This window comes from Penicillium manginii, assembly GCF_028828005.1.
Source record: "Penicillium manginii strain IBT 31320 chromosome Unknown utg000010l:1.0-1143873.0:1.0-1144522.0, whole genome shotgun sequence".
In the NCBI taxonomy this organism is placed as follows: domain Eukaryota; kingdom Fungi; phylum Ascomycota; class Eurotiomycetes; order Eurotiales; family Aspergillaceae; genus Penicillium; species Penicillium manginii.
Genome location: NW_026643111.1, coordinates 535,425 through 548,859, shown reverse-complemented (window position 1 = coordinate 548,859; position 13,435 = coordinate 535,425). Strand labels below are relative to the sequence as shown.

The following is a 13,435-nucleotide window of genomic DNA, read 5'->3' as shown; positions in this document are numbered from 1 at the left end:
GATATGTTCAATTTAGTGTTGCGTTTTACTGTGGTAAGACAGAAGGGGAATCTGAAAATTACTTGTACGTTAACAGACTTCTGGAAATCAGGAGGGGGTTGACTGTCTGAAGTGCAACCTATTTACTAGAACACACATGAGAGCATCTTAGTATTATACACTTGCCTTTTAGCGCATATCACCCCTCGACATTTCTGAGGTTTGCATTTGAAATTAGAGGGAATTGTTGTGGTGCCGGAAGAAGTGTTCACATTGATTAGCAACTTTGTTTAATGGATTTTGTCTTCTCCTCAATGCTCTATATTTGTAGTATTGCTTCTATCTGAGCTGAATAGTCCTGGACTCGACCTAGTGTAGTGGAGAGGAGTCGTGGTATCCTCAGGGTGAGAGGCCTGAGTGGTGATGAGTAAACTCGATGGTTAGTTATCATGGGGCTATTCGAGCGGGTTCAAATTCTCTACGTTAGGCACTAGTTTGAGATCATTTACTAGGGTTTCGTTTTCTTTGTGAGAAAAACAGGATCCTTCGAGACAGTTTAGTGTTTCGTTCGAGTTGCGCACTCAAAAAGATCGACCTTGGAATCTGAGAGTGCGACACCTAGGCGCTAATTTATCACTAGGTAGCCCGAGAAGGAAGAGTGATATATGCGACAACAGCAGATATAACACAAATCTCAGCTATCATATCTATATCAGCAAGGAACAAGACGCATCATAGTCAAAACGAGAAATTGGAAGGGTACTAACCAACAACACAATTCATCACATAGTAGCCAGATTCGTCGTTTAGTGCTTGACCCACGACGGGACCAACAGACGTTCCTAGCGTCACCGCAGTACCAGCAATGGCAATAGCGCGACACTTCCCACCTCCAGGACCAAACGCTCCAGAATAGTTTTTTTCGAGTTCACGCACGGCATCTGCAAACACGTTAATAAAGCGATAATGTGAAGATCTGGTATGTCTTACGAGTCGCCTCAATAGTCCCCGCCCCGTTAAGCAACGTATTTAGAGTCCCAATGTAAACCATCGCGGCTATATACAACGCAGAGCCCCAGGCAGCGTGCACAGATGACGGGAATTGCGAACTCCCCGGAATACCCAAGGCCCACATTCCCGGAGCCAGGAGGATAAATCCAACCACAGTCGGGCACCGTCTCCCAATGCGAGCTTTCAACCAACCCACAAATGGCGAGCATATGAGGCAAGGGCTTTGAAGAGCGGCGAAAATAAGTCCAGATTGCATGTCGCTCCAACCAAATATATCGCGAACATGGAGAGGTACGGTTGCAGTGAAGATACTCACAACAAGACCTGCGATGAAATTCGCATACACACCTCCTGTGAAGCTGGACTTACTAAAGATGCACCAGTAGAAATTAAGCTCGGAGGTCAGGTTTATATCAGTCTCAGGTGCGTCGCAGTTGGTGGAGAGAAGGGGCGATCTTTCAGATGATGGATTGGGTTTCGCAACAGGGTTTTTCGGGCTATCTTCTACTAGTAAATTGCATGTCAGAAATTTGAACCAACCGGCCATTCGGTAAAACAGTAGTAAATACCTTTTCGCTCAGGGATATGCTTCTCTAGCATAAATAAACAGACAAACACGTTGATCATAAGAACAACGAGCGCACTTGACCATGTGGCCCAGTATCCTGCTAGTTGTAGTAAAACACCTGCTAACATAGGTCCTGTTGAGACCCCCAATGATACCGCCATGGATATTGCAGCACTGGATATGGCAGTATTCTCAATAGAGACGGCATTTGAAACTATCATGAATGCCATAACCGACATTATACTGGCAGCGAGGGACTGCACCGATCGACTGATGAAAAGCAAAGGTACTTGGCAGATCAGCAAATCTGGATTTGATTAATGACAAGGTGGTAAATACGCCAGACTTACATGATGTTCCCACTGCTGTGGTAAACGTGCTAATCAAGGCAATTACCAACGCCCCGAGAAGCCACTTCCGCTTGGAGGAAGACTTATCCGCGAAATGGGATAGCGGTATCCGAAATGCGACGTTAGTCGCTGCATTTTGAGCCAATAACCAGGACGTCAAGCTTTGTGTACGAGATGGATCTAAACCAATTCGGCCTTCGAGCATATAAGGGAGGATAGGAACCATGAAGCTGGCGATAAACGTGTCTGCAGTGACCAAGCCATAGAAATTAGTTAGCGGGGGTTCCTTTTTTCATATGGTAATGGGAGCAGAGTTGACATACCAGTAAAGAGAGCGATGGACATCGCTAAAACGATAAACCATGTAGATGACCGCCAACGGTAGCCCCGTACTGGCTCACACGATGGGGCATTCATGGTGAACATACAAGATGAGCAGAGTCTACTAGGAGGAATTCAGAATGTCATTGTGTATTTTATGATGAGCTGAAGAGAGCTTTTACTCGGGAGGAAAAAGCAACGTTAATTTTCCACCTTGGGCCCCCTTGCAGACTAGGCATCACTAGTCTGGTTATGCTGCAGCTGCCTCGATCTTGATCGACAGGATCGTCTGTTCATACAATAAATCTGAAATTAACAACTTCTATGCAATCAAGAAATTCAATTCATTTTGACATTCAGATAGGGGGTATAGTCAAGAAAATCCATCTAAAGCAACAAGAAATCAAAAGAAAGACGCGGAATGGACACTCGGAAAAGAATAGTCCCACTGAAGCACATCCGAAAAAATCAACTCCTCCAGATTTTGCGCCATCTGAGGATCAAACTGTGACTGTACGACAGATCCCGATAGCTGCTCACTAGACACGGGCGGCATCATGGCCCCGCCCCCCATTCCCGTTGACATAATAGGAAGTTGATTAGAGGCTGGGGCCAATTGAGTGGTCATGGGTTGCATCGTCGGTGCAGAACTGGTATAAGACGCACCAGACGTTGTGAAGGAGGAAGAGGGATTTTCAGAAGGTTGATTTTGGTCTTCTGGGTTCTGAGCGCGGTATTTGGCTAGGACCTGATTGAGAGAGTCTGAAAGGTTTTGCGCAGCCCAGGAGTGACACCTTGCGCCCTCGAGGATACGGAGGGCCTCAGCTACATCTCCATGGTTGATTCCATCCTGGAGTGAGCCGGAACCATTGATATAGGCGTCCATTAACAATGCAATGCAAGCCAGGAAGACACCGTATCGAATCGCCGATAGGCGGAGCCGGACGAGTACGAAGGGATGCTGCGCGCGCTCGAGTTGAGATTCGGCTCTGATGAGCTGGCGTGCGGATTTGAGACAGATTTCTCGGGATGCAGCGTACATGGGGCTTTTATTAGGGTCGGATGTGAGATAGCGGAGATGCAGCTTGCAACGCTGGCTGTGGATGACCAGGTTGAGTAGGTAGGCGTGAACGAAGGTGCCGGCGGATGTTGACTCTGGGTTGTCCTCATAGTTGTCGAGATTGAAGAAGAACGGAATGTCGTGGATGAATTGGTCGAGCTGGAAGTCTAGTTTCATTATGTGTGTTGAATCTCCTGGTCCGCTGGAGTCAGCGGCAGTTTGGCTTTGGTCAACCGTGCGGCGCGCGATTTCTGCCATGCGAATGCGTTGCAGGAAATATGACATCTCGGTCGGCTGGGAGAGTGGAAACTCTGTCTGATAGCCATTGTTGACAAGATCCGAATCGTTGATATTGCGGGGTTTCTTGACTGTCATGTGCTGTGGGTGAGTTTGGTATACACCTTCATTTGGACCACCATAAAGTACAGCCAGTAACCTAAGGCGATGATCTTAATAACCTGTCGACATATCTGTTCAACTTGAAAGCTTGCTACTCACCAGTCAGTGGCAACGAGATACCACCAAACACGTCGACCCTCCTCAGCTCGAATTGTGTTTGCAGTAGCCGCATTCGATTCGTGGTCTATGCGATGTAGTCCGAGCTCACGACTCAATAACAAACCGGTAGATATCAACGACCGATAGCGAAGAGAAACTCCCTCCGTATTACTCACTGCAAATGCCAGTATTATGATCCCCTGAATCGTTTCCAACGCAAGAGGTGGTCCATTCTCGCCACTCTTGATTACATCCATTGCAGACTTGATCCATAGGGGAGTTTGGGCATTCGCCTCAATTGCAGATTGGAATATAGAACCATCCCCTTCAACTTCATCGTGCCATGACCAAACCTCAACAGTATTCGCGATAATGCCAAGTAGTAGAACGAGATGTCCTGGTTCAATTGGTTCCTGATTTTCGATCTTCCGGTAAAGGTCATCGATAGTGGCGGGGAGCGAGGGGTGGTGGACTACATGATGGATGTAGCTAACGTTGGTAATGAACTTATCTAGAATGAACCTAGTCTCGTTGTGGAATGGCAGCCATACACAACGCGCCGGTTTACCATTCCGCACTGTGAAGCTCGGAGCACCTGGGATATCCCGAATGCGTTCGAACTGGAACACGAGATCATCAACGTAAATTGGTGGTTCCTGTTGCAGTAATTATCAGCCATGATTGGTCTTGTACCAGGCAACCGAAACTCAGGCTGCTTGTTTCTTACCCGAGAGCTTTGAACCATGGAGACCCGCTCAAGGTGGGCCACCACATCCTTGACTTGGTCTAGACGGGGCGACTCGGATGAGGATGGCGATCCCGACTGACCCACATCGATGTGGGTACGCGGCGATGGTGACGGATGATGTTCATCCTGGTGGGCTGTGCTCGTGCTTGTGCTCAATGCCACACGCCTCTCCAAATCCGCAGCAAGCCTTCGGAGGGACTGCACTTCTTTGAGTAGCTGTGTCTGGCCAAGGGCCGTCGGAGGTACGAAGGGGGGTGGTTGTAGTAGCCGGCAGTGACGGTGGCTGATCGGAGCTGCTAGTTGGTGCGCCGGTATTTGTCCTACCAGTTACCGGAGATACCAAGGGGGCCGTAACAGGCTGTTGTTCGTGTTGCTGCTGCTGGTGTTGCTGCTGATGTTGCCCGGGAAGTTGGTGATCAGCCAATGTTGATGGTCTCTGACCAGGCAAAGGGCCAAAGTGGCATTTTTTCCCCCGCGATACACAGTTCGTACAGGGCAAAGGACGGTCACAGCGGAGCTTCCGTGCCCTACAGAACTCGCACGAGTATTGACCCTTGCGATGGGAACGAGGGGCTTCGGGCCGTGCTGACGGCATGCTGATGAGGCGTTGCAGAATGCAAGATGAACTCCGTGGAATAGCCGTGGGATATATACAGGCTGTGCAGGAGGGGAATCGCACCTGCCCTGGTCATGTTGTTGTTTCTTTGTTCCTTCCTTCCTCCATGGAGTTACCTATGCGCCAAGGGTATTCCGCGGATATTCCGCGGAGCTTACCAGTCATCCGAGCCAAAACATCAACCAATCAGCAACGCCAGTTCTGCGGGCGCTACTGCATAGTTCCAAAATAGGAAGAGTCCATTTTTGATACAAAAGTACCAATTGGAACGTTGATATCTATGGGCGTCCTATCAAAAATTAGATAATTTGAATCATCATTTCTTTCGCAGGATTTTTATCTCCGGCATAGTGGACAATCCACGGATGCTGCTTACCATGGTATTGTCCCATTTATTACAACGACTTTGTCTTTGTAATGATCATCGTGTTAGGCTCCCAGTGCCCTCTCTTGAAGCTGATATTAGGTTAGCATAGCAGTACAGAGAAAATAATGTTTTAAAAGCCAAGCACGCCGTCAGATTCGGTACCTTGGGAAACTTCCTGGAAAATTTTAGCGAAATGGATTCCGGGGTACTCTTCATCCTTTTTTCTCCCCTGGCATTTGCAGTGCTGGGGGTTGCTGGTGCCATTTACCTGGCAGGCGTGGCGGTATACCGACTCTTTTATAGTCCAATTTCTCATATCCCTGGGCCCAAAATTGCCGCAGTCACACATTGGTATGCATATGCACCGGTGGCCCGTTGGCGGAACTCCAATATTGACATGTCAACAGGTACGAGTTTTACCACGATGTTCTCCGCGGAGGTCAGTATGTGTGGAAAGTAGCACAGATGCACGATAAATATGTGAGTAGCATGGTTTGCCCCAAGGTTACCGAGGCTCTGCAAATGTCATGCTGTACCGCAACTGACCCCGACTGACACGTGGCTACAGGGCCCAGTAGTGCGCATTAACCCGGACGAGGTCCACGTTGCGGACCCTGATTTCTATGCGGTGCTTTACAACAATGGGCAAGAGCGACGTGACAAAGTCTTCAAGCATACGCGGCAATTCGGTGCTCCCGACTCAGTCCTCGCAGCGGTTCATCATGATCTCCATCGGATGAGGAGAGCGACGCTTAGCTCTTATTTCTCCAAGGCCAGCGTGTATAGACTGGAGCCTGTGATCCAAGACAAGATTGACGATATGATCGATCATATGGAGCTCTTGCAAAATGCGAAAGGGACCGTACCGCTAATGGAGATGTTTACTGCATTGACCAACGGTAGGACTCATGAAATCTCTCTATAGAAAACGGCTAACCTTAAAGACGTCGTCATGGAATATGCGTTTGCCAGGAGTGAACATCGATTGACAAAGAGCGACTGGGATCCAGAACTTTTACACGCATTTGAAAAGGCCAGTGATATGGCTCATATTGTATTACATATGAACTGGGTCTTGCGATTGCTTCAGGCGCTACCCCTTCGACTGGCAATGATTCTCAATCCAGGGTGAGTCTCCTTTCAAGGCTCTGTTGGAGCTTTCTCGCTCCCTAACGCATGGTGTGAGATACTAACAAACCCCTATTCCGTAGAATGGGCAAAGTTGTTGCTTTTCAAGACGTGAGTACATACCCACCCCTTTCTCACACAATGGATCGCTAATTTTACTAGTCCGTAAAAGATCAAATTCGCGACATTCAAACCGGCCGCAACCGATCAAACGAAAAATCATCCCACCGCACAATCTTCCACGAAGTCCTCGACTCCCAAATGCCCGAGTCCGAAAAGAAACTCGAGCGAATGTGGCAAGAAGGCATGGTCGTCGTTGGAGCCGGAACCGAGACAACGGCCTGGACATTGGTCGTGGGAATCGTGAACATTCTCCTCAACCCAGAAATCCGAGAGCGGTTGGAAAACGAGATAAAAGCCGCCAAGGGGGAGAAGAGCTCCCTTGACTTTAAACAGTTGGAACAGCTACCCTATCTGTCAGCTTGCATTAAAGAATCCTTACGCCTGTCATACGGTGTGACGAGTCGTCTTCCACGCGTCGCTCCGAATGATGTCCTACAGGTACCCGGTACGGGGCTGCCGATCCCGCCCGGCACAAAGGTATCAATGAATGCGGTCATGATCCACCAGAATCCGAAGTTATTCCCGCAGCCACTCCAGTTCCGGCCCGAGCGTTGGCTGGATAATCCCCGTCTTGATCGATACCTCGTATCTTTCTCCAAGGGGGCTCGGCAATGCATCGGTATTAATTTGGCTTATGCGGAATTGTACATGGGCCTCGGGGCAATTTTCTCCCGCTTCACTGCTTCTGATGATGGACCTCAGCTACAGCTGATTGATCCTGTTGCTAGTGTTGCTGATATTGAGTTGGCTGGTGACTTTTTCGTTCCTGCTACTAAGTCTGGGAATAAGAAGACGAAGGTTCATTTTCAGTAAACTCGGCGGGAAGTGTTTCGAAGATCTCTTACCTGTTTATACTGTGAGCTGTGCGATGAATGTCTTCTTTTGAAGTTGTCGATATTGTTTTCAAGTGCTGGGCTCTCTACACCTTGGCAGTCTTATTCGGGTTATAGTTTTTATGATATAATCTTTTGTGTATGGCAGTCCGTCATTTGCTATGATGTTCGGAATTCGAGATCATGATATATCTGACTAGGTATAGTATATTACATGGCCGCTATTCCGAAGTAATCTAGATTTCTTCTATTTTTTGGATAAGATTCGGACTTGGAACATTCAAGTAGTGAGCACATTCAATTTTTCATGAGCCGGAAAGGTTTACCAGTAAATTTAAGTCTAATATAGAAGATTCACTCAAAAAAGAGGAATGTCTGGCCGTATTAAAATGTGAGAAATAAAGAGAGGCAGAAATATGTAAAAACAGAAAAGCCAGGAGAGAAGAGAGTTGTCTCAAAGGGTAAAGGAACTTAAACAGAGCAAATTTTGAACTCTAGCAAAGCAAGCCTCGCCACTTCAGAACTCGATTTTGAAGACCTTGGATTCGCGAATACGTTCGCCATATCGGTAAAAGACAAAAGGCACAGGGATAAAAGCAACGGCGAGGAACCCCAAGAGCGAGTTTCCCCAGCCGTAGCCAAGCTTTGCAAACATAGCCGGACCAGCGAGTGGGATTAACGCGCCGATCAGACAGCGTACCATGGTATTTGCGGCGGTTGCAGAAGCGGCATAGACAGTGTATGCATCGACCAGATACATTGTAGTTGCCATCTCGAATAATGTTAGTACATGAGAAAATGACAGGGGATAAATTGAATTTCCACTCACAAAAGCAATGACCATTCCCGCAGCAATGAAACCAGTGCCGATTATGGGGACTATCCAGTGAGTACCGTAGTACGCAGTCCAGCCGTACAAGAACAGTCCGATAGGAGTAATGATTGCACCGACAACTAGAACTGGGAGGCGATACTCAGGCTTGGCCGTTCCACCATGCTTCTTGGTTAAGTACTTGGACACTTTGTCCGAGGTACCACCGGAGATGAATAGTCCAACGATTGAACCAACTCCCAACCCTAGAGTAGCTAGACCCGAGGGACCAGTACCAAAACCGTACTTCTCGGCCAGAAGCTCCGGGAAAGTGGTGAAGCAGAGGTATAGATAGGCATAGACGAGTGCACAGTAAAGCGACAGCAAGAAAATGATCGGCGAGACAAGCATCTTCACAGGTCGCCAAATTGAAAACACGAAAAGCTGACGCGGTGACTTTCCAGTGTCCAGTGCTGACCGGAGATTCTCGTTGCCAGTTTCCTTGCGCAATTTTTCCGTTTTGCGATTCAGGATCACGTAAGGGTATGATTCTTGAAGAAACATGACCGGAATGGCAATCGCGCCGATGATAATGGCCATCAGCCAAAATGCCCAGCGCCATCCTTTCGCAGGGGCAATATAACCAGCGCAGATGGGTCCGATGGAAGGTCCCAGAATAATGCCTATAACGTAGGCAGACATCGCCTTTGCTCTGCCTTCTGCTGATATCATGTCGGCCACGGATCCGGGACCGAGAGTGACGGGGCAGGAACCCATGATACCGGCCAAGAGTCGGAAGACGATCAGGGATCCCATACTGTTTGCCACAGCGCAGGCCACGTTGAAGACGATGAAGAGAACGATACAGATCTTGTAAAGAATGGCTCTGCCGTAAATCTCCGAGAGAGGTGCAATGACGGAGGGTCCGAATGTGTAACCGATCAAGAAAACCGTGGTGACAAAGGCTCCGAGGATCTCATTCGTTGACTGGAAATGTTCCATGATATCAGTCGTCACCGGAGAGCTGACAGTCGAGGTTGTTGGCCTAAAATAGATCAACTTATTAGCTTCCATGCTGTGGTAGTTGATCAAGGAGGGAGGAGACGCTATTCATACGAAAGTAGGGTCATTAAAGAAACGATTGAGATGTTGAGGAACTTCTTCTTCGAGGACCAATTGAGTGGATTTGCAGGATCATCCGGCCCATCGAAATCGACGATATTGGGATCGGTCTGCTTTTGCTCCTTCAACTCGCCAGCTGAATCCTGCTCAATATCGGTGTCGAGCGAGCTCACTTGGCCCGAATTCGGAACTTTGTCGTTTGGATCAGCCATTTTTCGATTCCAGACCGCGTAATTTGATAAATTTGGGATTCCAGATAGTGAAAAAGGCGTAGTTGCAAAGTTGAAGGTTAATTAGGCAGTTCATTAATTAAAGGAAGGGTCAACAATATACATAACTTGACGAGCAGCCGATCAGGACAATACAGCCTAATGCCAAGGCATATTGAGTGGGGCCGCGGAAGTCCTCTCTTATTGGCTGCTTCGGAGCTGCCGCGGGGAGATCCGTTGGATCCACCCACGCCAGTCCCCTTTGGGACCTCCGCGGAGTCCGTGGACTTAAGATTTGTTTAATGTCCGAGTCCATCAACCCTCCTCCCGCTGTTTGCCTGTTGCTGTTTATTCCTTTCTTCTGTATTCTGCTATCTTCCTTCTCGGCCTCTAATGGATAGTTTCCGCCTTCTTCATCTGGTTAGATCTGGCTAGGCACCAGGAAGCTACCCCAACCTGTCCAGTCGCGTACATTTTCAGTTCTTTCTTGTCTGCTTACTTTTTATTTCCGCAACTCCCCTCCTCCCTCACCATCTACTCTCATCATGACCTCCGATAAAGTGAAAGTCTTTACAAAAGCATTCGGGTTCTTCATTCCATATCTCGGTCGCACGGCTCTCCAACGTGTCGCCGCGGTTGGCCACAGGTGGTCATGGCAAAACACGCCTGATGCAAAGAACGTCGTTGTCCTGGGTGGCTCGTTCGCGGGAATCGAGCTTGTGAAGCGACTATCCGAAACACTGCCGACTGGATACAAGGCTGTCTGGATAGAAAAGAACTCCCACCTCAACTTTTCGTTCAATTTTCCCAGGTACTCCGTTTTGGAGGGGCATGAGCATGCGGCATTTATTCCATATGATGGCATTGCAAAGAATGCGCCAGCGGGTATTTTTACTCGCATTCAGGACAAAGCCATTGGGGTCACCGAGAACAATCAAATACAACTCGCCTCTGGAGACAATATCGATTTCGAGTACCTCGCCATCGCGACAGGCTCATCTCAGCCATTACCTGTCCAGGTAACTTCCACCGAACGGAATAAGGGTTGTCATGAGCTCCAGGGTGTGCAAAAGACCATCAAAGCGAGTCAGAAAATTGCCATCATCGGCGGTGGAGCTGTAGGTGTCGAAATCGCCAGCGATATCAAGGATTTCTATCCAGATAAGGAGGTTACCTTGGTTCATTCTCGAGACCAGCTATTAAACAATTTCGGAAAACGCTTTGGGGACTATACTTTGAATGCTCTGAGAGATGAGCTCCAAATCAGAGTGCTGCTGAATGAGCGCCCTGCTATCCCTGGAAACTTTGCACGCGGAGCTGCGCTGAAGTTTTCAGACGGGCACGAGGAACAATTTGACTTGGTTGTAAGTAGCAATCGGAGAGGGAGAGAAGCCTCTGCCTTGTTCCCAATAACCTCATGACAACTTTTCTCTCGGCAATGAAATTTCAACTTGCTAATGTTCTTCTCCCTTAGATCGGCTGCACCGGCCAGCGACCCAATTCTTCCGTCCTTGCAGCCGCCTATCCAAACACTCTCGCCAAGAACTCCCGAATACTAGTCAGGTCTACCCTTCAAGTCTTCGATTCCACCGACGCCAAAAAAGATCTTCCAATGTTTGCCTTCGGAGATGTCGCAGATCATCCCGGCCCACGCATGGCCCGCGCTGGGTTGATGCAGTCAGAAGTGGTTCTGGATAATATTCTCGCAAAGATCAACGGCCAAGAGGCCAACCGCACATACACACCCAACTGGTTTGTCGAGGGCGCCATCAAATTGACCCTGGGCAAGAAGCACGAAGTTACCTATGCGATGGATAACGATGGGTCTGACATAATGATTCCCGATCGTAATGGCAAGCTGGATCTTGAAATCGAGTCCGCGTGGAAACGATATGGGGTTGATTTCAAGGAAGTCAGCAAAGGCAAGACAGAAGCTGAACCTGAAGTCCAAGCCCCTGCCGCTGTTCAGGTCTGATGCTGAGAAGCATCTTGAAGCATTTTCTTTGGTGGGGCCTTCTTTTGCATAAATTTCATACATACTCTGTGACAATAAACCAGCCTAGAGCATCTTCATCAATAATTCCATTCCAATATTTCGAAATTTATTGTCTTCTCTAGGTAATCCCAACTTCCCCCTTATTCCTCCAAGGCAAATTCCATCAAGGCGGTGCAGTTTCCAACAGGCTGGATGCATCTCTTCAACTCGAGCCGCGGGTCTGCCTTTTTGAACAAGGAAACCCACTCTGCCCGCGTCCGCTGGAACGAATTCATCACACACATCATCTGCAGGTCGGTTCCAGTGTTAAACCTGGTGATAAAGCCAGTAGGGCCCAATCCCGCATCATACTCCCCTTCCTTTTTACTGGGGGCGCCGTTGCCGTTAGAAGTTGTCTTATCCGGCAGAGGATCACCACCATCAATGACAATATCCCGTATCAAGATTCGGCTCTTCTCCGAGTCCATGGCATCAACAATGCGGCGGATAATGTTGCTACCGGACTCGTCATTTTCCTTCTGCAGCGAAGTACTCATAAAGTAGATGTCTGCACCTTTGACCGGCTGGTCATCCTGGTACTGGTTATGTGCCATGCAGGTTACTCGACCTTTGAGCTCTGGCGCAAGTTTCTCGTAGAAACGCTCCTCATATCCCGGCGAAAACTTCGTTTGGATGATGAATGTGAGATCCGGGTGAGCCAGCGCAACCGCCGACAAGAGATGACCAGTATAGCCATCAATCTGCAATTTTCGTCAATTAGCACGGTGAGCGATTTTCGCTCACAAAAACTGTCCCACTCACCATGACGACCTTTCCTTTTCCAAGTTTACCCCAATCAAAAGCAGGCAGCAGACCCTTCCCATTAGTGGTACCACTATTTGCAAAGCCCCTCTCCGAGTCATACAGGCGTGCGAGACGAAATCCCTTGCCTTGCACCCCATTCCATTCCCCACTATCATCCTCCTGAATAATTTGAAAGAACGACTTTTCCTCTCCGGGCTTGACGTGCAAATTTGGGCCCGTATGCAGTGGGTCATAGGAGTCTCCCCATCTGCGGGTAGTCTCGACGAGCTTGTTTCCATACCATGGCTGAGCCTCTTCCATATTGTGGAAGATCCAGGCACGTCCGGTGGGGTTACCGCTCGCGACGACTGAGTTACTTGTGTGAGCAACGAAGCCAGGCTTGGGTGGATAGAAGTAATGTTGTGTGTAGGCTTGGGCTAGGATTCGACCTAGGCGATGTTCTGGGACGCCAACTTTCTCGGAGAGCTCGGCGTACGAGATGGAGCCTTCTTTGGGAACTGCGTCGAAGACGTTGAATGCTGCCAGGAAGTGGAGAGCGGTGCCGTCGTATTTATCCTGGGTATTTTGTTAGCCTTCTTCTTTCCCAATGGAAGATGATGTATCCTCTTACGATCATCTGTTGCCATAGCAAGTGGTCTGCGGCACCCGTTGCGAGGTTTGCCAGGGCCGATGCCTTTTCGATGAGCAACATTCGAGCTCGCTGCACGTTTGGATCATGAGGAAGTTCTCTGGGGCTATCGACGTCAAAGGTTGGCTGGGGAAGGTCGTTTTCTTTTAGATATCTATCAATTACAGCCACTTGAGACTGGACTTCCTCGGCCAGTTGAGCAAGGGTCACCATGTTGAGAGTATGAGTAGCGCTTTGGGAAATATTGGGTATGGAATCTAGTA

General features: G+C 48.6%; 7 protein-coding genes across 7 annotated transcripts; 2 read left to right on the top strand and 5 right to left on the bottom strand.

Moving 5' to 3' along the window:
• Positions 1-741: 741 nt before the first annotated feature.
• On the bottom strand, positions 742-2,325 carry N7533_013103 (uncharacterized protein; the record flags this gene model as incomplete). Its single annotated transcript, XM_057109753.1, has 6 exons — positions 742-920; positions 970-1,497; positions 1,560-1,847; positions 1,909-2,154; positions 2,232-2,255; positions 2,310-2,325. The coding sequence occupies 6 exons, from the start codon at positions 2,323-2,325 to the stop codon at positions 742-744; spliced, it is 1,281 nt and encodes a 426-aa protein (XP_056953338.1).
• A 307-nt stretch (positions 2,326-2,632) lies between these two features.
• On the bottom strand, positions 2,633-3,664 carry N7533_013102 (fungal specific transcription factor domain-containing protein; the record flags this gene model as incomplete). The annotated part of the gene is made up of 1 exon (XM_057109752.1): positions 2,633-3,664. The coding sequence occupies one exon, from the start codon at positions 3,662-3,664 to the stop codon at positions 2,633-2,635; it is 1,032 nt and encodes a 343-aa protein (XP_056953337.1).
• A 119-nt stretch (positions 3,665-3,783) lies between these two features.
• N7533_013101 (Zn(II)2Cys6 transcription factor) lies at positions 3,784-5,130 on the bottom strand (the record flags this gene model as incomplete). Its single annotated transcript, XM_057109751.1, has 3 exons — positions 3,784-4,443; positions 4,515-4,733; positions 4,867-5,130. The coding sequence occupies 3 exons, from the start codon at positions 5,128-5,130 to the stop codon at positions 3,784-3,786; spliced, it is 1,143 nt and encodes a 380-aa protein (XP_056953336.1).
• Positions 5,131-5,711: 581 nt separating this feature from the next.
• Positions 5,712-7,582, top strand: N7533_013100 (cytochrome P450; the record flags this gene model as incomplete). The annotated part of the gene is made up of 6 exons (XM_057109750.1): positions 5,712-5,869; positions 5,926-5,998; positions 6,087-6,417; positions 6,463-6,646; positions 6,730-6,757; positions 6,809-7,582. 6 exons carry the CDS (start codon positions 5,712-5,714, stop codon positions 7,580-7,582), a joined length of 1,548 nt encoding a protein of 515 aa, XP_056953335.1.
• A 537-nt stretch (positions 7,583-8,119) lies between these two features.
• Positions 8,120-9,747, bottom strand: N7533_013099 (MFS transporter; the record flags this gene model as incomplete). The annotated part of the gene is made up of 3 exons (XM_057109749.1): positions 8,120-8,374; positions 8,432-9,458; positions 9,530-9,747. 3 exons carry the CDS (start codon positions 9,745-9,747, stop codon positions 8,120-8,122), a joined length of 1,500 nt encoding a protein of 499 aa, XP_056953334.1.
• Positions 9,748-10,289: 542 nt separating this feature from the next.
• N7533_013098 (NAD(P)/FAD-dependent oxidoreductase) lies at positions 10,290-11,719 on the top strand (the record flags this gene model as incomplete). Its single annotated transcript, XM_057109748.1, has 2 exons — positions 10,290-11,108; positions 11,219-11,719. The coding sequence occupies 2 exons, from the start codon at positions 10,290-10,292 to the stop codon at positions 11,717-11,719; spliced, it is 1,320 nt and encodes a 439-aa protein (XP_056953333.1).
• Positions 11,720-11,880: 161 nt separating this feature from the next.
• On the bottom strand, positions 11,881-13,385 carry N7533_013097 (uncharacterized protein; the record flags this gene model as incomplete). Its single annotated transcript, XM_057109747.1, has 3 exons — positions 11,881-12,480; positions 12,542-13,099; positions 13,155-13,385. The coding sequence occupies 3 exons, from the start codon at positions 13,383-13,385 to the stop codon at positions 11,881-11,883; spliced, it is 1,389 nt and encodes a 462-aa protein (XP_056953332.1).
• Between the last annotated feature and the right edge of the window lie 50 nt (positions 13,386-13,435).